The 27,289-nt window shown below is 37.5% G+C and overlaps 1 protein-coding gene across 1 annotated transcript in view; it reads left to right on the top strand.

Moving 5' to 3' along the window:
- LOC124607065 overlaps window positions 1–27,289 on the top strand; it is a 104,445-nt gene that overhangs the window by 32,428 nt on the left and 44,728 nt on the right. The window contains exon 3 of the mRNA XM_047139240.1: window positions 12,100–12,593. Within this exon, the coding sequence (XP_046995196.1) occupies window positions 12,447–12,593 (147 nt within the window). The 5' untranslated portion in view covers window positions 12,100–12,446. The remainder of the gene's footprint in view (window positions 1–12,099; window positions 12,594–27,289) is intronic.

The following is a 27,289-nucleotide window of genomic DNA, read 5'->3' as shown; positions in this document are numbered from 1 at the left end:
CATATTGTGAAGCAACCATTTAAATCTTGCATGTTAAGCTCTGCTGCGTCTGGGTGGCCCACCTTCTTTTTAGCAACAGTTTGGTGGTGGCCATTCATTCTAGTTGACAGTTTGTTGGTTGTCATATCATTGAGCTGGTATACAACATGGCTGCTTTCACAGGTGTCCCAGCCTCTGATGGGGTACGATAAGCCTGTGATGGGACTGGAGTAGGTGGTGCTGGATGGGTGGTTTGAGCAGGTCTTCCATCTGGATCTTCCACATGGGTGTGATCCCTGTGGCAGGGTACTGGGGGTGGGAGTGGCATAGTGATGGACTAGGATGTTGTGGAAGTCGGGTGAGTGGCAGAACACCATTTTGGGAGGGTTAGAAGTATCTTGGGTAAAATGTCCCTCATTTCAGGGCATGATGATAGATAATCAAAGGTCAGACGAAGGACATGGATCAGTTGTTCCAGTCCTGGGTGGTATCAGGTGACCAAAGAGGGTGCTTCTTTGTGGTTGGTTCTTGGGATGGATGTTTTAAGTTCTTTAAGAGTTTTCACATAAATATCTGGGGGCATTACTTCCAGTGCATCCTCATGCATTATGAACAGAATAGCAACAGTATTTTGTGGTCAGATCCCACAGGGAATTTCCAAGTCCGTAGGTACATCCTGTTGTTGGTTCCTTGGGCATTACAAATGGCATTGTGGTGGGATCTAATTATGGTGTTGTCTCCTGCTTCCCTGAATGCAGGAGACAGCTTCCCTCTTCTGAGAGAGCATGGTTGTTACCAGTATTAATGCTTAGGTCATAGCTCCTTGTGTAGCATGAGATGGGCCTACAAATCTACTGTCACTCTGATGTTATGGTTACGTCAGTTAAGCATGTGCTTCTAGTTATCCATCTGCTGTGGCTGTTGACTTCATCCGCCTTTGCTGTGCTGCTTCTTAGCCTTCTGTTATAACTTCATACAGATCAGTGGATGGAGACTGATTGATAATATGACACACTATGCAAGCCTTTCTTGAAGTGGCATTGGTGATACCATCTAAGATCTGTTACATTGTCTCATAATGCCAATATCTCCCAGATGTGTCTTCTCATGTTAATTAATTTTCCGCTAGCCAGCAACCACCACATCTACATACAGTGGGCATCACCAAATACTGTGTTATGGTGTACCCTTACATAATATGCATGTTCACAGATATGTCTTCTCCCAATTGGATGCCAGTATGTGGCATAAGTATCATGGTCCATCAAGAAGCATGTACTCTTCTTAGTGGGGAGGAGGGAGAGGGGGGAGGGGGGTTCAGGAACCTATGCTCAGGCTTTTTTATGTTGAGGAGGAAGCTGTACATGTGCCTTGCTTTTTCGACATCGTCTCATCATTTCTACCACAGGTAGAACATCTTATTAAAAATTTGGTATTTTCTTGCAGTACATATTATATTCTGCAAACGATTACATTCTTCTCTCTTTGTGTAGTACATCACATGTCATTTCACATCTGTAGATCAAATGGGTGTACTCTGAGCATTACTGCACTACCTCAACTGACACAGTACCAAAAGTCTCTGTGAACTGGAGATGTATCCCATGTAGCATGCTAACAACTGTTCTCAGTGGTATCATTATCAGGAGGCTTTGTGCATAAACACTTGTACAATGTCCTATTATTGTAATTAGGATAGTATTACAATACATCCTTACCATTTACATAGGTATTTTCTGAAGATGACTGACTAGGCTAATTATTTTGTTCATGATATACCCACCTCTTTTATTCAATGTTTCAGTCTATGTGCTGTAATTCTGTCAATCATCTAAAATTATGCTTAGGTAGCTGGTGACAGGCTTTCTTTTTAAGGACCTTTTACTTAATTTAATGATAAAAGACTCCCTTTTAGTGTATTAGAACTTGGAAGAGGGGACTACATAAATGTGTAAATGCATTTTATGTAGTAAAAGTTATACTGTATGTAAAGTGAGACTACACGGAAAAGTCATTGATAGTTGCCATATAGGCAAATGGAAGAGAAAAGTATGGAAGGTTGTTGTTTAACATTCTGTCTTAAGTTATAGAGCAAATACTCAAACTGTACAATTATATGGATGGGAATTGGCATTTAACTCATAATATCCATGGAAAAAATGGGAAAGTTAAATCAAGTTGTACAGATAAGTAATAATTGAAACTCACTCCTTCCAAATCCCAAGGAAATGCAATCCAAAAACAAAGGAAGTATGTTACAGTACATCTTGCTTGAATATTGCTCACCAGTGTGGGATCCATACCAGATAGGGTTGATAGAAGAGATAGACAAGATCCAACGGAGAGCAGTGCGCTTTGCTACAGGATCATTTAGTAATCGCGAAAGCATTACAGAGATGACAGATAAACTCCAGTGGAAGACTCTGCAGGGTAGACACTCAGTAGCTCGGTACGGGCTTTTGTTGAAGCTTCAACAACATACCTTCACCGAGGAGTCAAGCAGTATATTGCTCCCTCCTATGTATATCTCACGAAGAGACTATGAGGATAAAATCAGAGAAATTAGAGCCCACACAGAGGCATACTGACAATCTTTCTTTCCATGAACAATACGAGACCGGAATAGAAGGGAGAACCGATAGAGGTACTCAAAGTACCTTCCGCCACACACCGTCAGGTGGCTTGCGGAGTATGGATGTAGATGTAGATATGAACCTAGTGATCTAACCTTTGCCCATCTTGCATGGCTATAATGAATGGACGAATTTGATAGGTAAGTTGCTGTGTTGGTATCAAATCTCGTACTGGCTCAGGGGTCACAGTCAACATAATCTGAAATGAAGCATGGCATTTGAAGGGCCACCAGAGATGTGAGAAATAAAAAGGGTGGAAATATATCAAGGGAGCAGAATGATAAATTTAGTCAAGAGGTATGAATAATATAAAGCAGTTTAAAAAATCAGAAAACAAGGATGTGGATGAAGTAAGAAAATTCCATAAAGACAACAAATATTGCTCTAGGTGTATTAGAATTATAAGGAATACAGATGGCAATGATAATGGCTTAGAAAAGTTGACATAACAATCAAGATACAAGACAGCTTTTGTACCAAAGCAACTGTCAAAGTACATTGATCATGGTGTGTTTCACTATATGCTTAGGATTATCAGCTTTAATTGCATACATTATTATCTTGCTTGTAGTCATGCTAGCTGAAGGATATGTTCAATCTTTGTCCGCAGTCCATATTGTTTCTATTGTCATATAAGAGACATATGGAATTTGAGATGGGATACAAGGTAGCATTGTACATTTAATACATTCGTGTATTGATGATGACACAGATAATAAAGGAAACCTGCACAAATTTGAACCTTTGCGTATTCTCATGTGGAATACCAAGTCATTGTGGTATATTAAGAAGTGACAGGGAAGTAAGTTTGTTTAAAAAAGTGATTTCTGACTGTCTTGTATATTATGCTGTAGCTGCCCTCAATGAACAGAGGCTACTGAGATATTTTACAAACTGGTATTACCACCAGCGACAGAGAAACACAATATAATGAAGCAGACACTGATTAACCAGTTATCCCATATGCCTATCAAATGGCTACAAACATTATTATGAATGAAACGACTTGGATATTGCATCCCAGTACATTGACCCCAATGGCTCCATATACAAGCTGGAAAAGCTGCAAAAAAATCTTATTTTGAGGAGAATTCATGTCTCCCAACAGATGTACAGAAGGGCTTAACAGTGTATGCTAGTGATTTGAGTGCATTACCATAAATGGCTGACTAAACATTACTTAGCTTTCGTTTGTTGCTAATCTCTGCCCAGAAAAATTCCAAATGACTGGAAAAAACCACAGTTGACTCCTGTATGTAAGAAGGGTGAAAGAACTGACTCTCAAAATTACAGACCAACATCCTTAATATCAGTTTGCTGCAGAATTCTTGAAAATATTCTCAGTCTGAATGTAATAAAGTTCCTTGAGATGGAAAAGCTTCTGTCTACAAATCAGCACGGTTTTGGAAAGTATTGCTCATGTTAAACTTGTATGCCCTTTTACCACATGGTACCCTGTGATCTATAGATGAAGGGTAACAGGCAGATTCCATATTTCTAGATTTCTGAATAATATTTCACATGGTGCCCTACTGTAGACTGCGAATGAAGGTGCAAGCATACGGAAAAGTTTCCCAGATGTGTGAGTTACTTAAGACCCAGTACTTTGTCCTCAACAGCAAGTGTTAATCAGAGATAAGAGTATCATCAGAAGTGCCCCAGGGAAGTGTGACAGGACTGCTATTATTCCCTACATAAATGACCTGCCAGATAGAGTGAGCAGCAGTATGCCACTGTTTGCTGATGACGCAGTGAGGTATGGGAAGATATCATTGCTGAGTGACTATAAAAGGATACAAAATGACTTATGCAAAATTTATTATTGGTGGACAGATTAAAGGAAGGCACCAAAGCAATTCAGAGGCTGCAGCTGGATTAGTTACCAGTAGGTTCGATCAACACATAAATATTATGGAGATGCTTTGGAAACCATAATAGGAATCCCTGGAGGGTAGGCGATGTTCTTTTTGAGAAACACTACCTTGAAAATTTAGAGAATCCACATTTGAAGCTGACCATGGAATGATCCTACTGTCACTAACATACATTTTCTGTAAGGACCATGAACATAAGATAAGAGAAATTAGGGCTCATGTAGAAAAGTATAGACAGTCATTGTTCCCTTGCTCTATTTGCAGGTGTAACAGGAAGAGTAATGACTAGTAGTTCCATGCACCATACAGTGGATTGTAGAGTATGTATGTAGATGTAGAAGTAACCAATCACAGGCATCACTGTGGTAACAACTAAAGTAAAAAACTGTGTGAATATATTAGAAGCCAATGTAGCTTCTGAAGCACATTGCACCATTGAAGGTGTGACGTCATGGCCATGCACTGCAATGGTAGTGTTGTAAAAGAGGAGACTGGAAGACAAAACTTTATTTAATATGTTGCAAATTATGATACTGTATTTTGGGAAGACTGCATTGAGCAGCTAAATCGACAGCCAACGCGTAATGGAAATATTTTAGATCTGGTAGCTACGAACATGCCAAACCTCATTGACGGGGTCAGTGTTGAGACAGGGATTAGTAATCATGATGTTGTCATTACGACTATGGTTACAAAAGTTAAAAAGTCGGTCAAGAAGGCTAGGAGAGTATTCTTACTAGAAAGAGCAGATAAGCAGTTGTTAGCATCCCACTTAGTAAATGAATCGACTTCCGGTACGGTGGATGTGGAAGAATTATGGGAAAATTTTAAACACATTGTAAATCATGCATTGGACAAGTATGTGCCAAAAAAGTGGGTTACGGATGGAAAAGACCCACCGTGGTTTAACAGCGCAATTTGGAGAATGCTCAGGAAGCAAAGGCAGTTGCACTCGCGGTACAAGAAAGGTCAAGATAATGAGGACAGGCAAAAGTTAGTAGAGATTCGTGCTGCTGTAAAAAGAGTGATGCGCGAGGCATTCAACCACTACCACCTTCATACCTTAGCAAAAGATCTTGCTGAAAACCCAAGGAAATTCTGGTTGAAGGCTTCCATCCAGTCACTCACTGATCAGTCTGGCCTGACAACGGATAACAGCAAAACGAAAGCTGAAATTTTAAATTTAGCATTTGAGAAATCTTTCACGCAGGAGGATCATACAAACATACAGCCATTTGAGTCTCGTACAGATTCCCATATGGAGGACATAGTGATAGACATCCCTGGGGTTGTGAAGCAGCTGAATGGGTTGAAAATAAATAAATCACCAGGTCCTGATGAAATTCCAATTCGGTTTTACAGAGAGTATTCTACTGCATTGGCTCCTTACTTAGCTTGCATTTATCGCAAATCTCTTGCCCAATGTAAAGTCCCGAGTGACTGGCAAAAAGCGCAGATGACACCTGTATATAAGAAGGGTAGAAGGACGGATCCTCAAAATTACAGGCCAATATCCTTAACATCGGTTTGTTGCAGGATTCTCGAACATATTTTCAGTTCAAATATAATGAATTTCCTTGAGACAGAGAAGTTGCTGTCCATGCATCAGCACGGCTTTAGAAAGCATCGCTCCTGTGAAACGCAACTCGCCCTTTTTCACATGATATCTTGCGAACCATGGATGAAGGTTATCAGACGGATGCCATATTCCTTGACTTCCGGAAAGCATTTGACTTCGTGCCCCACTGCAGACTCCTAACTAAGGTACGAGCATATGGGATTGGTTCCCAAGTATGTGAGTGGCTTGAAGACTTCTTAAGTAATAGAACCCAGTACGTTGTCCTCGATGGTGAATGTTCATCGGAGGCGAGGGTATCATCTGGAGTGCCCCAGGGAAGTGTGGTAGGTCCACTGTTGTTTTCTATCTACATAAATGATCTTTTGGGTAGGGTGGATAGCAATGTGCGGCTGTTTACTGATGATGATGTGGTGTACGGGAAGGTGTCGTTGTTGAATGACTGTAGGAGGATACAAGATGACTTGGACAGGATTTGTGATTGGTGTAAAGAATGGCAGCTAACTCTAAGTATAGATAAATGTAAATTAATGCAGATGAATAGGATAAAGAATCCCGTAATGTTTGAATACTCCATTAGTAGTGTAGCGCTTGACACAGTCACGTCGATTAAATATTTGGGCGTAACATTGCAGAGTGATATGAAGTGGGAACAGCATGTAATGGCAGTTGTGGGGAAGGCAGATAGTCGTCTTCAGTTCATTGGTAGAATTTTGGGAAGATGTGGTTCATTTGTAAAGGAGACCGCTTATAAAACACTAATATGACCTATTCTTGAGTACTGCTCGAGCATTTGGGATCCCTATCAGGTTGGATTGAAGGAGGAAATAGAAGCAATTCAGAGGCAGGTTTGATCATCACGCGAGTTTTATGGAAATGCTTCAGGAACTCAGGTGGGAGTCTCTGGAGGAAAGGAGGCATTCTTTTCATGAATCGGTACTGAGGAAATTTAGAGGACCAGCATTTGAGGCTGACTGCAGTACAATTTTACTGCTGCCAACTTATATTTCGTGGAAAGACCACCAAGATAAGATAAGAGAGATTAGGGCTCATACAGAGGCATATAGGCGGTCATTTTTCCCTCGTTCTGTTTGGGAGTGGAACAGGGAGAGAAGATGCTAGTTGTGGTATGAGGTACCCTCCACCATGCACCATATGGTGGATTGCGGAGTATGTATGTAGATGTAGATGTAGATGAAGCACCAAGAGCAAATTTTCTGCAGTTCCTGTCAGTTGTATGTTTCTGGATGAAAATAATAGCTGAATTTTCCCAATGCTTATACTTTCTATAGACCTGCTAATATCTTGAATGATCTGTATTGTGTGTGCTGAATATAAATGTAGTGTTAGGTTATTGATATTGTTGCACAGATGTTAATTTCAAAATAAACTAAGCACATATTTATGTCATGAAGTGAAACAAGACTGGAATCTTTATTCAGAACAAAAAGAAAGCAGGAGAAGGACTAAAATGCAAGCACTTAACATAAAAAGGGACCATTGTTATAAAATGGATTATAACATAAAAGTCGTCCATATTGTGCCCTCCCTCCCTCCAATTAGTGTCAGTGGTTCCTAGTCAGAGTGTCAACAGCTACAAGGACTGAACTGCTTTTACCATCCATTAAGTATGGCTACTATTTTGCTGTTTGTTGGTAATGGTTGTGATGATGGCAGGTGAGGAGCAATCACTGGTTGTGATGTGTTGCTCATGATTGGGCTTTGTTCATCTCTTTTTGGTGTCAGAGTCTCCATCTCAGTAAAACTCTTTGTCTACAGACAGCCACCAAGAGCCACATTACTTTGTTGTGGCTTGAGCCGCATAACAGATTTAGACATTTTTACAATTCCAGCAGACATGTTGCCAAACAATCCTCTTGGTAATAATAGTGTTGGGCTGTATGACATTGTCTTTGCCTATAAATCCTTTTAAAAAGACAAGCACAATTGCAGCAGAATCAACTCCAACTTTTTGGCCTATTGTCCTGTGGTGGCAGTGACCACTCCTCTGGCACATGGCTCATATTTATTTATTTGCTCCCAGCAAGCAACAAAACATGTATGAGCTTAATTTATAATTTTTTGTGTATACACTGAGGTGACAAAAGTCATGGGATAGTGATATGCACACACACAGATGGTGCTATACCATGTACAGAAGGTGTAAAAGGGCAGTGCATTGGCAGAGCTGTCATATATACTCAGATAGTCCATGTGAAAAAGTTTCCTATGATTTGGTTACCCAGATCACCTGACATGAATCCCATTGAACATTTGTGGGACATAATCGAGAAGTCAGTTCGGTCACAAAATCCTGCACTGGCAACACTTAAGCAATTATGGGCAGTTATAGAGGCAGCATGGCTTCATATTTCTGCAGGGGACTTCCAATAACTTGCTGAATCCTTGTTTCATTGAGTTGCTGCACTAAACTGGGCAAAAAGAGGTCTGAACAATATTGGAGGCATCCCATGACTTTTGTTGCCTCAGTGTAATCCTTTCATGTGCAAATTAACTGCACAACGTTGTGGATTTAAAGTGCACATACTCTTAAGATATACAAGGACATTTAATACTAACAAAACAGTAGGAGCGGAATACTTTAGATTTCACTTTTATCTGGCTCCTTGATCGGTTCTGGGTCATATGGATACTTTGCTGTAAGCCATTTCTTGAGGTCTCTCCTAAAATTTATTTATGAGTTATAGTACAGGACTCCTTCAAATATGGACTGCTTTCAATTAGTCTGAGTCTTCTACAGTTTAGGTAAAAGTCTTCCTTACTTCTTTATTATAATAATGAAATTGTACATTTCTGCTGGAAGTTTTTCTTTCCTTTATTACTACTGTAATCATTTGGAACATATATATTGCCTATACAGCCATGATAATTGCAAATTAAAAATATATCTATACATAGTTTATTCTCTCACTTAAGCTACTTTCCTTTAACACAAAAACTCTGTTGATGTACGTATGATATGTTCCACCCTGAATTATAATATTGTACGACAAAAAAGGTTCTATTTGGCTTCCAGGGGGCTCTGAGATTTCCAATCTCACATGTTGCCTCCAAATGCTTCTATCTTATGCTTTTTCTTTCCAATTATATATGCCCCTCTGCCTCAGATTTTCATTTGACTTAGCCTTGTTCTCCTGGTCCAAAATTTATTATACTTAATTTTGAATTTAGATATGGAGTTATCCTCATTAAGACATATAGATTAAATGTTAGCTTATTACACACATTATTAACTTGATGTTTTCAAGTCAGTTTAGTACCTTTACACATGCCAAATAGTTGCAAACAATGGTTGTGTTGTTCAGTGGACTTCCATTTATCACTTTTTGGTTATTTGATCCATGAGACTGAAAGTACACTACTTTGCTTTTTGAGAAATTAACCATTAAATTTTCACTTTCCAAATGATCTTGTATTTTCCCTATTCATTTTTGCACTTCCTTGTTAAGATTACCTGAATCTTTTTCCCAGCCAAGACCAAATGTATTGTTGGCATCCATGGTGAAGAGTAGTTCATTATTGTGAATCTTGGGAAGGTCATTTGCATAAATGAAAAATAATAAAGGTTGTAATATTGAGCAATGTGGCTCACCAAATTTAATTGTTCTCATTCTAAACATTTTCCTGTCCATGATGTTCCCATTGTCATAGACAGTTTCAGTGTGTTGTTGGCTATTTGTCAAATATGACTTTAGTAGGCACATAATATTTCCATAGAGATCATCATTTGCAGTGAATTACCCTGTCTAAAGCTTTTGGAAGGTCTAAAAATGTTCCCATCAGTTTTCTTGTAGAGACTTATGCATAAACTGCACAGCTGCTGATATTGTGCCCCTCCTTGCTCTGAAACTATGTGGAAAACCCCCTAATGTGTCCTTATGTTGTAATAATCCAGCAAGTGTTTTCCTATACTGTTTTCAAAAAGCTTACTGAAGTGGGAAATTAGAACAAAAGTCTATAGTTTTAGAGAAGTTTACTATCTCCACATTCAAACAAAGGCTACACACAATTGTCAGCTTCAAATTACTGGGGAATATGCCTTCCTGGAAAACACAGTTTATTAAATGAACCAGTGGTGGAATTAAATCCTGCATACATTTTTTAATAGGAATGACATAATTTTGTCTCATTCTCTTGAACTGTATTGATCAGTCCTCATGTAGATTGTATGGTTGTCTAGTGAGAAAGTACAACTTAAATTGGCTGTACATCTCTTGCATCATGTCACCAATGTAATCAGTTATCTTGACACTGAAATCTTTTCACTAATTCTCCTACAACATGAAATCTCTAATCCACACTGAGAATATGTTGATATTCATCAGACAACTGTTAGTCAAGTGATTTAGAGAAGACAATCTTTTAACAAATCACTGTCTTTAAATATATTGTTCACAAATTATTATGTACATTACTTTCAAATTTTGAAGAGCTCTTGCATTCCTTGTATGATTGAAATTGTTTGAAATATACCTTTGTTTTTTCTTTTTAAAGTCCCATATTACTTGTGTAGCACTGAATTCTGAAAGATTACTGTATTACATTTTAATTTTGTATTTTCAATTCTGAAATGAGCTTCTACTTCCAATATATTTTCATTATTATACATTCACTGCTTAGTAATCTTAATGGAATTTGTTGTATGACTTAATCATTAAATTGTCAGTTTGTTTAATTACAATGATGTATTTCATATGCCATTTTAATAACAGCTGTGGTGAGGCAAATGCCAGTTACTATCAATAAGCTGTAAACCCCGTCACCCAATATCACCCTTTCAGCAAGGCTTTGATTATCTCTCATCTTGCCCTGAAATGAGCTCCATCGTATCCAAGATCATTCCCAGCCCTCCTAAAGTGGTATTCCATCACCCACTCAACTTACACAACATCCCAGTCCATCTCTATGCCACTCCCAATCCCAACTCCTTGCCAAGGGGATCATATCCATGCGGCAGAGAGCTGCACAATCCACTCACCCAGCACCTCCTAATGCAATCCTGTCAGAGGCTTATCCTACCCCATCAGAGGCCAGGTCACCTGTGAAAGCAGGCATGTCATGTACCAACTCAGCTGCAAACACTGCACAGCTTTTTGCATTTGTATTTGTATTTGTATTTCTTTATTGGCCCTGTAAATTGTGTTTAGGTACATATTTTGCACAAATGATGCATGACTACCAACCAGCTGTTCACCAGGATGAATGGCCACTGCCAAACTGTTGCCAAAAATAAAGTCATCGTGCAGCTGAGCACAACATGCTCAGTTTCAATGGCTGCTTCACAACTAGGCCATATGAATCCTTCCCTCCACCACCAGCTTCTCTAAACTGTGCAGATAGGATTATCCCTAGAACACATCCTCCGCTTCCATAACCATCCTGGCCTCAATCTCAGGTAACCCACTGCCCTAAACCCTTCACCCAACAGTTTCCCCTTTCATCTTTGAACTTATGTTCCCACATCGCCTTCGGTGTGTGCTGCTTCCCAATGACCTTTACAATCACGCATTACTTGCCTAGCCAATATACCGACCACGTCTCCCTTACACATTCCTAGCTGAATCAATTGCCTCCCTCTGAGCCACTAGCCACCACCCACAGTCCCTCTCCCTGTCTCCCATCTCCTTCTCCCTCTACCCATCCCACCTGACACTACCCCCAGCACAACCAGTGCACCTTCCGAGAAACAAAGCATTGGCACTCTCAGTCCAGCCAGCACCTTGTAGGTTCAGAGAAGTGTGTGTGTGTGTGTGTGGGTCTATCAATAACTCAGCTCTCCTGCTTTTCAGTGAGTGGTCTCCTTTTCTTCAAGAGTATTTAATATTATAACAATCATTTGACTATTGCAAAAGATGCAGTCTTTGGTCAGATATTTCTGCATCCTTGAATTTACAGTTTATGTAAGTGAAATGCCAGCTGTAGCCAAGTAATTGTTTATCACCATGTTGTAAAACAAATAATTCTAGAATTCAAGGTTTTGAATTCTATGAGATGAATTGTCTTTCTTTAATTCCAGGGATCTGTTCTTTGAAGAAATAGAAACATCTTGCTCAAATTAAACTATGGAAATGGAAGCTATTGGGTTGTGAAGACCAGTGATGCTTACTTACATCACAGATGATCATTGAACAGCACACAATAATTTCTGTAAAGACTTTCATGTCATCCTATGCACAAGTTTTTTGTTAATTTGGAAGGTGACTGTAGTAGAAGATTTATATTTACAAGAAGATTAATATTTACAAACCTCTTGCAGCGAATTGAAACAAAATAATTGAGGATGAATCTTCTTTCTGCTTAATAGCCTGTGCTAATTTTGTTAACTTATTCATTAAATATTAAAGTAAAAAAAACAACAACAAAATGGCAACCATCAAGCTTGATGATCTGCTGGGGAAAAAGAAAGAAGCTCCTCAAGTGCTGGACCTGTCTCGTAGTGTAGTCCAGTCAAAGGAGGACATGCGAAAATTGATGGACAGAGTCCCAGAATACAAGATACGTCCTGAAAAGGTCAGTGAAATTCCATTTTTGACTTTGTATCGAACACTTGCACAACCTGCCTTTGAATAACAACACCATGCTTTGTGGTCCATTAATTGATTATTATTGTTTGTTGTTGTTGTGGTCTTCAGTCTGAAAACTGGTTTGATACTGCTCTCTCTGCTACTCTAACCTCTGCAAGCCTCTTCATCGCTAAAGAACCACTGCAACCTATATTCTTTAGAACCTGCTTACTGTATTCAACTCTTGGTTTCTCTCTGTAATTTATTCCCACACACCTCCCTCCAACACTACGTAGGTGTCTCCTTGATGTCTCAGTACATGACATTTCAACTGATTCCTTCTTTTAGTTGAGTTGAGTCACAAATTCTTTTTCCTGCAAATTTTATTCAGTACCTCCTCATTAGTTAGATGATGTACCCATACAATCTCCAACAGTCCTCTGTAGTACCCATTTTGCATGCTTTAACTTCAATAGTTTGTACAAATTAAAAAGATGTGAAGAAACATCTAATAATCTAACTGAGTAATAAAGATAGCAGTTTATTCACGCATATTTGCATGCAGATGTACAACAAGTATAAGGTAAAATTTAAGATCTTTTTCATAGTCCAAGTATTCTTCTGTGGCCTAAAAAAACCTTCTTTTTAAGCCAGTTTCTTATACCATTTCTGAAAGTTTTCGGGAGGTAGTGTGTGCTTCTGGAGGCAGTCCAGCGAACAGTTTAACTCCATGCTACATATAGCTATTACAACTCTTGCTTAATCTAGCAAAAGGGCTGGTCAATCATTTCTTTGTGATGCGTATTTTGATAGTAATATGACTGCCTTAATTTGTAGCTCTTTTAGTGTCAATGGACTAGGCAACTAAGTGTAAATAATGATGGGGCTGTCATGACACTGTAATCTACCCCTCCCTCATTTGTTGATTGTCACTGACATCATAATAAACTCTTTTAATAATCTCTGAGAATGGTAAGATTTACAATAAACTTTTTTACTTACCTTCGTTTCTCATAGTTGGCTCCAGTTCTTCACGTCTAGGAAATGATTCTTGAAGTTGAAATATTTGACATTGTAGATTCTCATGGTTCCAATTGACGAAATAACTTGTGAAGCATTGCCTGTTTCTATGTTGATTTTTATTCTTTCACATTTTTCTACATCACACTGTCTTCACAATTTCCTCTTCAAAACCGAAAACTACATTGTTATTGTCAGAAATAAAAACACGTTGGATCACATCAAATGCATCCCCACTACTAATACATTCTGTGGTACTAACAATATTCCAAAGAGTTTACAAATTTTCTTGACAAATGAGTCTCCACCAATTTGTATCATTATTTTATAAATGAATCAAGAAGTAAACATAATAAATATTGTGTGATTGCACAATTAATAACAGGAATTTTAAGTTTGCCAGGTATTTTGTAGTTTTCAAATGTTTCTAAAAGAAAAGTAATTTTAACCGTACATTCAAAGCTAGCATATATCGACTATAACAACAAAACAATTTCTTTTTGTGGATTATAGCCTGAAATATACCACATTGTGTACAAAATTGTATGAAATTCTTTTAGTTAAACAGCTGAGATAATATTAATGTGTTTAAAAGGCAGAAAGTATCCTTGGTATTGATAACTTCTATTGAAGAAGAGTAATGCTAGAGGAGAGTGTCAAGAATTTCAAGAATTTTATTCACCATAGATCATTTTACAATGATATTGGCTTCGTCATACAAGATGTACTAGTACATACAGAATAACAAAATAAACTTCTGTCAATACATTATAAATACATTTGAAGCATGGCAGTGTACCAAATTACAAAGGATAGCTTTTAAAAGCTAACGCAACAAGCTATCTTATAATCTAATATAATAAGGTATTTTATTGTTTATAGTATAAACTTTGTAATTACACACGATTAACCACAGCAGAAAATAATATGTTTAACTACAGACAACTTTTAAATGCTTATATTCTCCTCAGGCATCTCAAAGAATTCTTTAATGTCATAGAATGGATGATCTGACAACCAGCTGTACCACTTAATTTTAAAAGAATTTTTATCCATAGACTGAACATGAATTGGCAGTTTATTGAACATTTTCAGTGGGTTAACTTTGTGGGAATTTCCTGTTCTCTCTAATCTGTGGCGCGGTATGTCTAAATTACCGTTCGCCCTGGTGTTGTGTTCGTGTATTTCCTTTCTGGCAATAAATTCTGAAATATTATTTTTAATATAGAGTACAGACACATAGATGTATAAATTTATAATTGTAAGTATTCTGAGTCTGGAGAAAAGAGGACGACAGTGCTCCCTATGACCTCTTTTACATATTATACGTATGACTTTTTTTTGTAATTTCAATACGTTTTTGGTGTGAGGGGAGTGCCCCCATATAATAAGACCATCTGAAATAGCCCAAAGTATGTCACCCTGAGGTACTCCAAGCTCACTACCTCCCTTAGTTTCAAGAGAAGATATGCCACCCGAGATATTTTTTCACATACATGATTGACATGTTCCTCCCAATATAGTTTTGAGTCAATGTGAATACCTAAGAGTTTTACTGACTTATTGCCTACTTCATTTGATGTTCCCATTAAAAGTAGTTGTGTTTTGTCAGGGTTGCATAGGAGCTTGTTGGCTGCAAACCAGTCCAGGGCCTTATCTAGTGTTTCTTTTGTTAGGTTATTCAGATCTGAAATGTTCTGATGTGTGGTAAGTAGTGTTGTATCGTCAGCATAACACACAACAGGACAATATCCCCCTCACAAAATTTGGAAACAATGTATTTGCAATTTTTTGTGACAGACTATAAGGTTTGCCAAACGGTGTACAAAATGATGCCAAAAGATAGAATATAAATGTATACAGGTATCCTATACATAACATATTACAGAAAACATAAGGAAAATATCTACCATACAAGTCATAATCTATACATATATCAGGACATGGCATTCTGATTGTCAGGTCTTTGGAACATTCAGTAACAAGGCAAATAGTACAAAGTCAAAACTACAACATTACAACACTGAACTATATGAATAAATGCAGAGACAATGTAAATTACTAGAATTACAAATTGTAAGTTTACATCCATAAAATCACACCTTCAAAATCTTCAAAAGAGAAGAGAAAAAATTCAGAGCCTAAGTGTAGGACCGAGTGAGCCGACTCAAAAAACACGACGGGTACAGACCAGAAGAACATACTCAATTATGAGTAGGAATATAGCACAAAAGCCATCAGCCACATAAACCATAGTATTTAAGGATATGTTGACTCATGAAATGATAAAATAATGAAAAAAATATTAGGGGATAAGCTTATGATGTGGGGACTGACCCATGAATCCAGACCACACTGGGTACTAACCAGCAAAAAGTGTTTTGACATGACAAAGTTCATAATCACATCAATAAGTTCAATCATATGCAAGAGTAATTATAAGAAGCATCTAGCCTCCATCAATAGTTGCACACTCTCCTTGAATACACACTAACAGTCATGATGACTAGGGGTATCCGAAACAGAGTTAAGTGTGAGTCTGGCCACAACTCAAGTTTCAGTCAGATACAGTATTGCAGTACTAAGGATGAATACAGGTAAACAGAGTCACAAATAGCTTTGAATGAAGACATAATCAAGTATCTTGAGGACCAAAATCAGTGTATACATCTTATTATATTGTCTATACTAGTAAATGTCTTCCACACTACTTGCTAATGGTTCATACAAACTAACCAGTGTACATAGTAGCCTAGAAAATTCGTTTATAATTGATAAAAAAAATACATACTGATTTCATGTTACATACTGTATTGGGAAGTTAATCCCTCTACTTGAAAAAACATGGATTTATTTGGAATAACACTGTCTTTGGCAGTCTTGGCTAACAATTTACATATCTCTGTCACAACACTGATGTAGTTGACAGATGCTTGAATACATTAGCCAGCACCTATGATCCCTTGTAAGTTGATTGGTCCAGCAGGGTATAGCCATACAGCAGTGTGGGGAGTGGATCCACCCACATCTTTTTGTTTTCTCCCTAGACTTCTCATTACACACTCCAACAGACAGGTAAATTCCTGTCTAGCATTCACATAAAATCCTGAAACATTGTTTTATGCACTAAATATGCTGTTCAATATCATCATCATATCACAGAACATGTGCTCTCTCTATTTATATTCCAAAAGCAATTATGTAGGATTTACGTCAGTTGAGATTAAAAGGTGTTCACGTATGAAACTTTAATAAACAGAGTTAAATACAGTGAAAAAAATTAATTAACCAGGTGATTCACACAGATATGCGTGGATGCTATTCCTAATTTTTACAGTACAAATTATGAACATTGTCCCATTTCAGAATTGCAAAAAGATCTCATTTAGTCTCCTGGCATATATGTATCAAATTCTAAAGCACAAATCTATTACAAAACATAATTATACAGTGTATCATAGATTTTAACTCAGTCCTTAGTTAAGACAGAAGTTTAGAAATCACATCATCTTACATACTAAATTCATGACAAAAACGAAACACAATTATATAGTCTTATGAAGCTGCAAACATAGTGTATATATCTCTCCAGACAATGGTTCATTAAGCACCCATGTTCAAAGGTCTTGTCCCATATACTAAATGTTAATAGTACTTGACATTTTACATACTTGCTTTGCTTACCAGTAGCTCCTCTTATCTTTACATGTACAATGGGCATTCTTACTGTACTTAATCTTGTCCCTAAATTGATCAGATGTACCACAAATTGGGCTACCTGTATCAATCAAACAGTTCCCTTCCCATCAATCAATCTTAATCTTAATGTAAAGACACCCAAAATCTGAATCATCATCTATGTTATTAGACACTTCATGTAAAAGATTGCTTTCAGTTTCATCAAATGCTTTACATGATTTTATCAACTTTAATGGTATCATAGTATTAGTTTGGTTTCTCATGTTGTCAGGTAAAGATTGAACACAGTGAATGGTTCAAATGGCTCTGAGCACTATGGGACTTAACATCTGCAGTCATCAGTCCCCTAGAACTTAGAACTACTTAAACCTAACTAACCTAAGGACAGCACACACATCCATGCCCGAGGCAGGATTCGAACCTGCGACCATAGTGGTCACGCGGTTCCAGACTGAAGCGCCTAGAACCGCACAGTGAATGGATTCCTTAGCACAACTAATGTCTCTTATTACAGAAGGAACACAAACTATATTACTGTCAAAATTAAACTTCCTACTTGGGTCTTCTTTCACTTCATTCCGCTAATTTGAATAGAATTTTTGAGTAACCACAGATAAGTTATTCCAGAATGCACATTTATCTATGTTATCATCAATCTGGTCCCAAACAAACTTCAAAAAGTTGTCAACTTTATTCTCTAGACTTACAGATAACTCAACTTTACTGTTTGGATCATTACTCAACATCACTGTAATGAAAATCTTTCACTGGACTGGTATATGATGACTCACACTTTCATCATCACATACATCACTCACCTTATGTGTATTGTCAACATCATTCACAAATAACTCTGAAACTTTATTGTTCTTGAATTACACAAATACCTGATACTAATCATCATCTTCTTCTTCTTCCAAAATTACTGCACCAACAAAATCATTAACAACACAAGTCTCACCTCTATCAAGTTCACATACCTTACCTACATTCATTTGCAGTAAGCTACCAGTCTCAGACACACCAACCTCAGTTATTTCACAGCTCTCATTCACATCTACTCAAAAATACCACCTAGTTCAGATCCTATATAGTCATAACATGATTTACATACTTCAATAACACTGTTTTCTGACCAAGAGAAGAAATCATTAGTACACATTACATCAAAATTCTCATTACTCTCACATTCTGATTGCGATTAGTACCTACATTATTATAATTAAACACAGTGTTCCAAAACTTTTGATCAAAACATAAACAAGAAATCTGATTTTCCTTCTGTTCAACTTCAGATACCTGTGCCACATTACTAATACTGTTATTATTGTCTAATTGTAAGTGTAAATTGGGGTCTTGTACTTGTGTTTCCTCACCCCAAAACTGTAGACCTTCATTAAGGCAGATTTCCATTTCCTGAAGGGCCACCTCTATGATTATTTCCTCTATTAAATTGACCGTGATTATGCCCATTATTCCTATTCTGCTGATGTTCAAAATTTTTGTCTCTATTACCATTGTGATCTCTATCATTTCAATTGTTGTGGTACATGCTTCTTTCTACTGCCCAGCCTGTCAACATTTTGTAAAAATTGTTCAAAGCAATCATCAGGTCCATGTACTAAATCCCACAGCAATCTCTCTGGAAATTTCCTTTTGAGTGCATCAATCAGTCAAAGTCATTTTGTCAAATGGTTTGCCAACCTTAGTTAGTTTCTTAAGTTGATTCGTACAAAACTCTTTCAGAGTACCATCCCTATTCCAATAATTTGGACCATTTAGAAATTCACTTTTAATTCTCCCTTGTTCAGCTCCTGACCAAAATTTATTTAAAAAACTTTTTTTGAAACTTTGGTATGTTCCCCACTGATTTAAATTACCGAAACTTAATTTACTCAAGACAGAGCTTCACCTTCAAGACATCTTTTAACAAATTTAATCTTTTGTTCGTCACTCATGCTTGACACAGAACTGTCTCTACAGTGGTTTCAAAAAATCCATTGGATGTAAACTGTCTGATGGAAAACTTTTGATTGGAATGTTGGACCATGCAATACCATTATTTGAATACAGATTGTTGTGAATGCAATTTTCCTAAACCACTGAAATTTTTTAATCTAAACCACTAAAGTTCTGTTCCATTTTTTTTATCTATGGCCTTCTGTTGAACACTTACATCATTAACATTCTTCTCCTGATTTGCAGTTTGTGCAACTAACTCTTTTTCCAAAACAATAAATTTATTATCTAATACATTGAATTTTTCATCCACACTTTTTAATCAATCTGACAACCCATTTTTTAGCTCCAAAACCTGATTACTGAGTTGGTCTATTTGGTATTGTACTCTGTCCATTTTACAATTGTTTTCAGTTTTTAGGTTGTTTAATTGTTGTTTTAGTGAAGTAAATTTGCTATCATTGTCCATCCTTATTTCAGTTAACTGCTCATTAACTGCACTAAATTTTGTAGTGTTATCTGTTTTTATTTTGGTTAGCTGATCGTTAACAGCACTAAATTTGCTATTGAAAATGTCTTTCCAAAAAAGGTCTGTAGACTACAGAACAGGCAATCAAGCAAAAAACCATGGCTCACCAAGGGCATAAAAATATCATGCCAGAGAAAAAGGGAACTGTATATAATATCTAGACAATCCAATAATCCCCTGCAGATGAAATATTATAGGACATACTGCAAAATCTTAACTAAAGTCATTAAAAAATCTAAAAGTATGTGCATGCAATCTGAAATTAACTGTTCAAACAATAAAATCAGAACGATTTGGAATGTAATAAAGAGGGAAACAGGTACTGCACCATCTGACAATGAAAAATCTGCTGTCCTAAAAATTAACGATTTGGAAATAACTGATAGTAAACAGATAGCAGACACATTTAACAACCACTTTCTGAGTGTCACCTCTCAAATAGGTTGCAGTGGTGACCTAAGAGAAGCTTTAGATATTCTGAAACTTAACCTCCCACAATGTTTTAATGATATAAATATAACACCCATAACTGTTAATGAAATAAAAAAAATAATTCACTCATTGAAAAGTAAAGGATCTTCAGGTATAGATAACATCTCTAATAAACTGTTGAAAGCCTGCAGTAATGATGTAAGTGTAGTACTTGCTCACATTTGCAACATGTCTCTTTATGAGGGAGTTGTTCCAGAGAGAATGAAATATGCCATTGTGAGACCTCTTTTCAAGTCTGGCGATGCTACAGATGTAAAAAATTATCGTCCTGTCTCTCTCTTAACAACATTCTCAAAGGTTCTTGAAAAGGCAGTGTATAACAGGATTGTGGCACATCTTGATAAACTTAATATTATTAACCACAGACAGTTTGGTTTTCAAAAAGGGGTTTCCACAGAGCGTGCCATATATTCACTCACAAATGATGTCTTGGAGTCTATTAATAGTAAGAAGTCACCAGTTGGTGTCTTCTGTGATATTTCCAAGGCCTTTGATTGTGTAAACCACAAGATACTCTTGGAGAAGGCCTATCATTACGGAATCAAAGGGCCTATAGGTAACTGGCTAAAATCATATCTTCAAGACAGGAAACAAAAGGTGGTTCTACATGGCTGCAACAAAGGATCTCCTAATCTAGTGGATTCTGAATGGGGCAAAATTCAGCATGGAGTTCCCCAGGGATCTGTCCTTGGACCCTTGCTGTTTTTAATATATGTTAATGATTTACCCCTGTCCATTAGTAAAAATTGTGAATTCACAATGTTTGCTGATGATACAAGCATTGTCGTTGATGGTCAGTCTACTGCTGATCTGGAGACTGATGTTAATGATATACTCAGAGAAGTTACAGCTTGGTTTTCAATAAATTCTCTTTCAGTTAATATTAAAAAAACTAATTTTATACAGTTCCACACAAAAAATAAAACTCTAGAAAGTATAGTAATTGCTCATGACAACCAGGAACTAGAACAGGTGCAATCCACTAAATTCCTGGGGGTTCACATTGACAGTAGGCTCAACTGGGAACAGCATGTGTCCCTTACTCTAAAAAGGCTTTCATCAGCAACTTTTGCTCTAAGAATAATTACTCATTTTGGGGACATCAACATTTTAAAATCGTCTTACTTTGGGTACTTTCACTCATTAATGAGTTATGGAATAATATTCTGGGGTAATTCACCAGCCTCAAAAAAAATCTTAACTGCTCAGAAGAGAGCAGTCAGAATCATGTGTGGGGTTCCTCCACGAACCTCATGTAGAAAACTTTTTATACAGTTAGGTATTCAGACCACAACATGTCAGTACATATACTCTCTGATGAATGTAGTTAATAAAGACTATGCTCAGTATGAAACAAATTGTTCATACCATAACTACAATACTAGAGGTAAAGATGATCTACATGTTGAACTAAAAAATTTAACACTTGTACAGAAGGAAGTAAAGTATGCGGCTATAAAGACTTTTAATGCATTGCCTAATTATATTAAATGTACAATAGAAAATGAAACGCTGTTCAAAGGTATGTTAAAAAAATACCTGCTCGACCATCCACTGTACTCGTTAGATGAATTCTTTTCCAGAAGTAATGCCCTCCCTTAATAATAGATGTATTTAGTCTCTTAGTTATTAGATGGATGATACAATATTATGTTAATGTTATAGTGTTAATGTTATAGTGTTAATGTTATAGTTATAATGTTATATTGAGAATTGCTATACTAGTTTAATGACAGCTTGTAATATCTAATTCATTGAATTATATTACTATTCTGTAGCATTAATTGTATTTGTACAATTGTATTGACACGTTCCACATCCAGGCGAATCACTCGCATGTACGGATCTATGGAATACGCATACCAAATAAACAAATAAAAATAAAAAATTATCTGTCTTCATTTCCTCCAATTTTGCTAAAATCAGCTGCAAAATATCAGTTTTCACTGTTTCTTTGCTGACTACAGTTTCACATCTACATCACTTCACTGATCTCTATTCATTTTCCTAGCTATTGCATGAGTCCACCGAAAAGAAATTAATTTCTCAAATAGTTTGTACTCATCTTTTTTTCTTATTGATGTCCCTCATTGTAGCTGTAACGTCCTCTTTCAGTTCGTCCAGTCCGTCATAGTTGATATTATCTCGTCACTGTTGATACAACATTGTTGGGCCATCCTCGGGTTTGTTTTGTCAAGTTATTGAAGTTCATTTACATAAAAACTACAAATACACAAATAATTGTCCTTTCTTCTTCTGCAACAGACACAACTTTGTTATCAGTCAACAGATCCCGGCTGAGCTCCCAGTTGTAATCTTATCCTCCCATACATTACTATTAAATTTTTCTGTCTCTACACAAGTTTTGAAAGCGTCAAGAGACGTAAGGTATACAAAAGAAATACTTTTTACTTATCTTGATTTTCTCTTATTTTGGCTCCAGTTCTTGCATCCAGGGGTACATTCTTGCAGCTGAAATTTTGACTTACTGGGCTCCAGATGACTAAATAACTGATGAAGTACTATCTCTTGCTATGATTTTCTTTTATTTTATCCCATTCTTCTATATCACACTGACTTCACAATTTCCATTTTCATACAACCATCAGTTACACTGTTGTACACAAAATTAAAAGCCACATGTGTTTCCATCAGAGGCATGCCCACTACTCCTTACATTCTGCGGTACCCACAATATTCCAAAGAGTTTACAAAACAAGAGAGTTCATAAACTTTCTTGACAAAAGAAGAATTTTCGCCAGGTTATAGCATTCTTCTATAAATGAGTCCAGAAGTAAATTTAATAAATATCGTCAGATTCTGTAAATTAATAATAGGAATTTTAAGTATGCCAGAAATTTCATAATTTCAACTATTTCTATAAGAAGAATAATTTTAACTGTACATACATAATACTACCAAATTAATTTCTTTGATACATTTTAGCCTGAAATATAATACATCACATACGAAATCAAACGAAATTCTTTCAGTGAAACAGACGAGAATGTTCACCTATACAGGAATCGATAGTATACATGGTATCGGTTATTTCTATTATAAAAAAGGCTATGCTAGAAGATGGTGCCCCATTACAACATGTTTAAAAGATAGAAAGTACTTTTAGTATCGATAGCTTCTGTTGAAGAAAAGTAATGCTAGAGGAGGGTGTCCCTTTACAACACCCATTTTTTTATAAAATGGCTTACAAAATACATTGTTTTTGAAAACACCTGCTGCACATCTTTTGGGAGGGGCCTTGTGATGCCAATTTAGGAGCTACTTGAATGAAAAGTAGCAACTCAAAAGTCTGGAGAGCTGACAGTGACCAGAAAGCAATGTCCTGACAAGGTGACCCCCCCCCCCCCTCCATCGCTGTTGTGCTGAACTCAGGATATAATTTTATAGCAAGAACACAACACTTTCAGGAACATTTATCATCTTCCTTTAATATCTAAAAAGTTGATACGTAGCAACAAAACTTCATAGAGTAAAAGCATGAAAAAGAAACTCTTAGGAGCAAAGAATTTTACATGGCACAAAACCGAGCACCACCATAGGAGAGTACATAAAACACACAGTTCTGATTTATTTACTTTAATAATTCCCCCTAAATCAAACTGTGGTGCACAGAACAACTTTTATATCAAAAATAAGAGATCAAAACACATTAGTTACAAAGTCCTATATTGGTACATAACGCTCCAAATTTGTTTGATTTTAAAGGCTTTGTGAACATCACCAAGTTGATTTTCAGAACATACATAATCCACATTGTTCATTATCACAGGGAGTTTTTAATGGTATCTAATCAGCCACATTAAAATGATGTAGAATCTTCTTTGTGTATGCTCACTGTGAAATAAACAAGCCACACTCTCGTTGCTGTGATTGCATGCCTAAAAATGAATCGAAAGATCCTACTGTTATTTTGAATTCTGACTTTAACATATCTAAGGATGAATTCACTTTGCTTTGAGTTGTTCCTGCAGTAAGTCCACCAATGAAATAAATAGCAATCAGCAATTTTTTTGTTGCAAGTAAATACAAGGATCTACCGTAGAACTAATAAAGTCCTTTTTTTCATGAATGAGTGGAACTTGTTAAGAGGTGATTGCGTAAGTCCATACAATGATTTCTTGAGGCTACAGACGTGATCTGGTCCATCACTGAAACCACCTAGTTGAGGAATATATATTTCTGTATCCAAGTCACTTAAAGATATGCAGTTCTAACGCTGAATTGACCATCTTTAAAATTTTCCTCTGCTGCAATCGCTATTACAGCACGAATAGCATCATAATAAGCTACTGGACTAAAAGTTTCATTATAAAAAAGTCCAACACATTGAAACATACCATACACAACCAAGTGAGCATGATATCAATCAGTCAATCCATCAGGTCAATATTTAACATTAAAGACCCATTGACTATCAATAATGTGTTTAAGTTTAGGCAGTTCTACCAAGCCCCAAGTATCATTTTCTCCAAATGCCTTCATTTCTTCTTTTATGACATAAAACCATATATTAGAATTACCACTTTCCACACCTTCATTGAAGTTTGCCGGTGCGAGCTCTTCATGGATTGCTTTTATCAGGCAAATTAACGCATTTGCTTCTTGAGACTGATGAGACTGGTATGCTAATTTATAGTCACTAAATTCTACCGGGAGATGTATTTCACAAACTGGAAGTTGATTTGGTAACTCATTCGAATATTCTTGGTCATTAGTTGCTGTGGCTGTGCCCTTTTGTTTTGTGGTTCCTGACTGGATGAAGAGAGGGTGGTATGATAGGTGGGTGGCCAGTTTGTTCTAACTACAACACAAAATGCACACCTGGTTAAAGCACACATGGTTAAAATACACTTTATTACAGGAACAAATTGAGTACTTAACTTCAGTGATGTAAAATTTGAAGTTCTGTGGTTAAAAATCAATCAAATATCATGTACTAATTCTTGAATTATGTCTGTGTCCATATCACAACTATATACAATGGCTAACGTTCCCTCACAGCTAGCTAAAGTGCGAGGTGACAATTATCACTGTGAAAGACTAGAGCCCAGTGCAGCGTATGAGATGCAATGTGAAATGAGTCCTGATGTGGCACAATGAGATACTGAGTGAGAGACTGAGACAGCTCAGTTAGCAGCTGCGGCCTAAATGTACACTGCACAGTGGGCGTTATTGGTGCATAGCCTGAGGGCGTGTCTTGGTCTTCTCGTCTTACACATGCTTAGTTCAGTGCCTAGTATATGAAGTTTCCTAGTGCCAACTGGTGTGCTAGCAAAAGTGTATGCCAGCACATTCCTCCCCCACAAAACACCACACTTTTTTCATATACTAGAGATGCGAACGACAACAGGGGGGGACAGGAAGCTGGATGTAGAGACGAGACGGGAGCTGTAGCTATGGAGAATGGCATACTCCCAGCCATATGCCACCATCTGGCTTGTGAGAGCAGAGGAATGTCCTCCCAAAAACACCGTTCAGGATACACATCCAGTCCTGAGGGCGTCTCCTGGGGTGATAACGGTGACGGCAATGGTGATGATGGGTCCAGGTCCATCAGGTCAGAGAGTGGCGATGGTGGAGGCGAGGGCGCAACGTCCATTGGGTTGTCCTGGGGTGCCATGGCAAAAGGTTTGTGTTGCCGTGAGGCCATGGATCTGGGGGAAGAAAGCAGCAGAATCACAGGGCAAATGACAAATGCAAATTTAATTCTGGTGACAGTGCTGCAAACCGTCATGATTTGCAGTTAGATAAATATATGTGCCAATGCATTTCTGGACCTCACCTCACTCCCAGCACTGATGTTGACCAAAAACTCAGTAAAGAACAAGATCACATCACACAAAGCAATACTTGTGAACCATCTGCAGCACCAGATGCTGCGCTGGGTGGAGCAAGTGGAGCAGCGTCCAATGGCTGTGGCCACGCTGAAGTTCTGCCAGTGATCGTCCATCATGTGGGTGGGAGGGATAAGAGGCAAAAAAGAGTTTCAGCGTCTGTTACCATATGCGGGAGGTGCAAAGCTTGGTCCTTTATTGTTTAAAAGTGTGTATGAAGCATTTTGCTTCTCCATTGGAGTGGGGGTAGATCCGAATGCCATTTCGTTCACAAAACTGTTCAAAGTCATAGTCATGTGACATAAACTGAACTCCATTGTCCAAACAATGACTTTAGGTAATCCTTCAATGCAAAAAATTGAGGACAACACTTGAATGGTGCTACATGACATGGTGAGTTCATAGGCACTGCAAATTGGAAATTGCTAAACGAGTCGACCACTATGAGCCAACGAGTGTTCCAAAATGGTTGTGGAAAGTGTAGGTGCACTTGTTGCCTTGGGGATTGAGTCTTAGGGATAGGTTTTCCATGCATGCATGACACTGTGACATCATCCGTTCAATGTGGGCTCACTGTTCTGCCAAGTACAGTGCCGGCCCGCTAACTGTTTAGTGTGAACAATTCCCCAATGTCCTTGGTGAAGCAGTTGTAACACATTGTTTTGCAACACTACGGGAATGAGTACACGCAATTTTCCACTGTCCGATTGTACTACAATTACACCTCATTGTACTGAAAGGTTATGCCAACAAGCAAAGTATCAGTGCACTACTGCTTTCTGAATGCTGTTTAATAAGCAAGACCAAGACATCAAATGCAATGCAACAAAATCTCCAGATCAGAGTCCACTTCTGTGGCCTGTGCAATTTTTCTGTAATTCAATGGAAAAGCTTACAGCAATTCAGAGTCCTGTGCAGTGATCTGGCAACAAGATGTGTCAGAGGAATCAAAATCAGTGTCAGGGCTGATCAGAAGGTGAGAAAGGGTGTCAACACTGCCATGCTTTTCCATAGGTGTCTATACAATTTCGTACTGATACTGGGATAGAAGCAAAGCCCAACATTGCAATTTTTGGGCAGTATGTGTAGGAACTGGCTTTGATGGATGAAACAAAGACTGCAAAGGCTTGTGATCTGTCACTAAGTAGA

The sequence above is a fragment of the Schistocerca americana genome, chromosome 3, assembly GCF_021461395.2.
Source record: "Schistocerca americana isolate TAMUIC-IGC-003095 chromosome 3, iqSchAmer2.1, whole genome shotgun sequence".
Lineage (NCBI taxonomy): Eukaryota > Metazoa > Arthropoda > Insecta > Orthoptera > Acrididae > Schistocerca > Schistocerca americana.
This window is presented reverse-complemented; position numbering and strand designations above follow the sequence as displayed.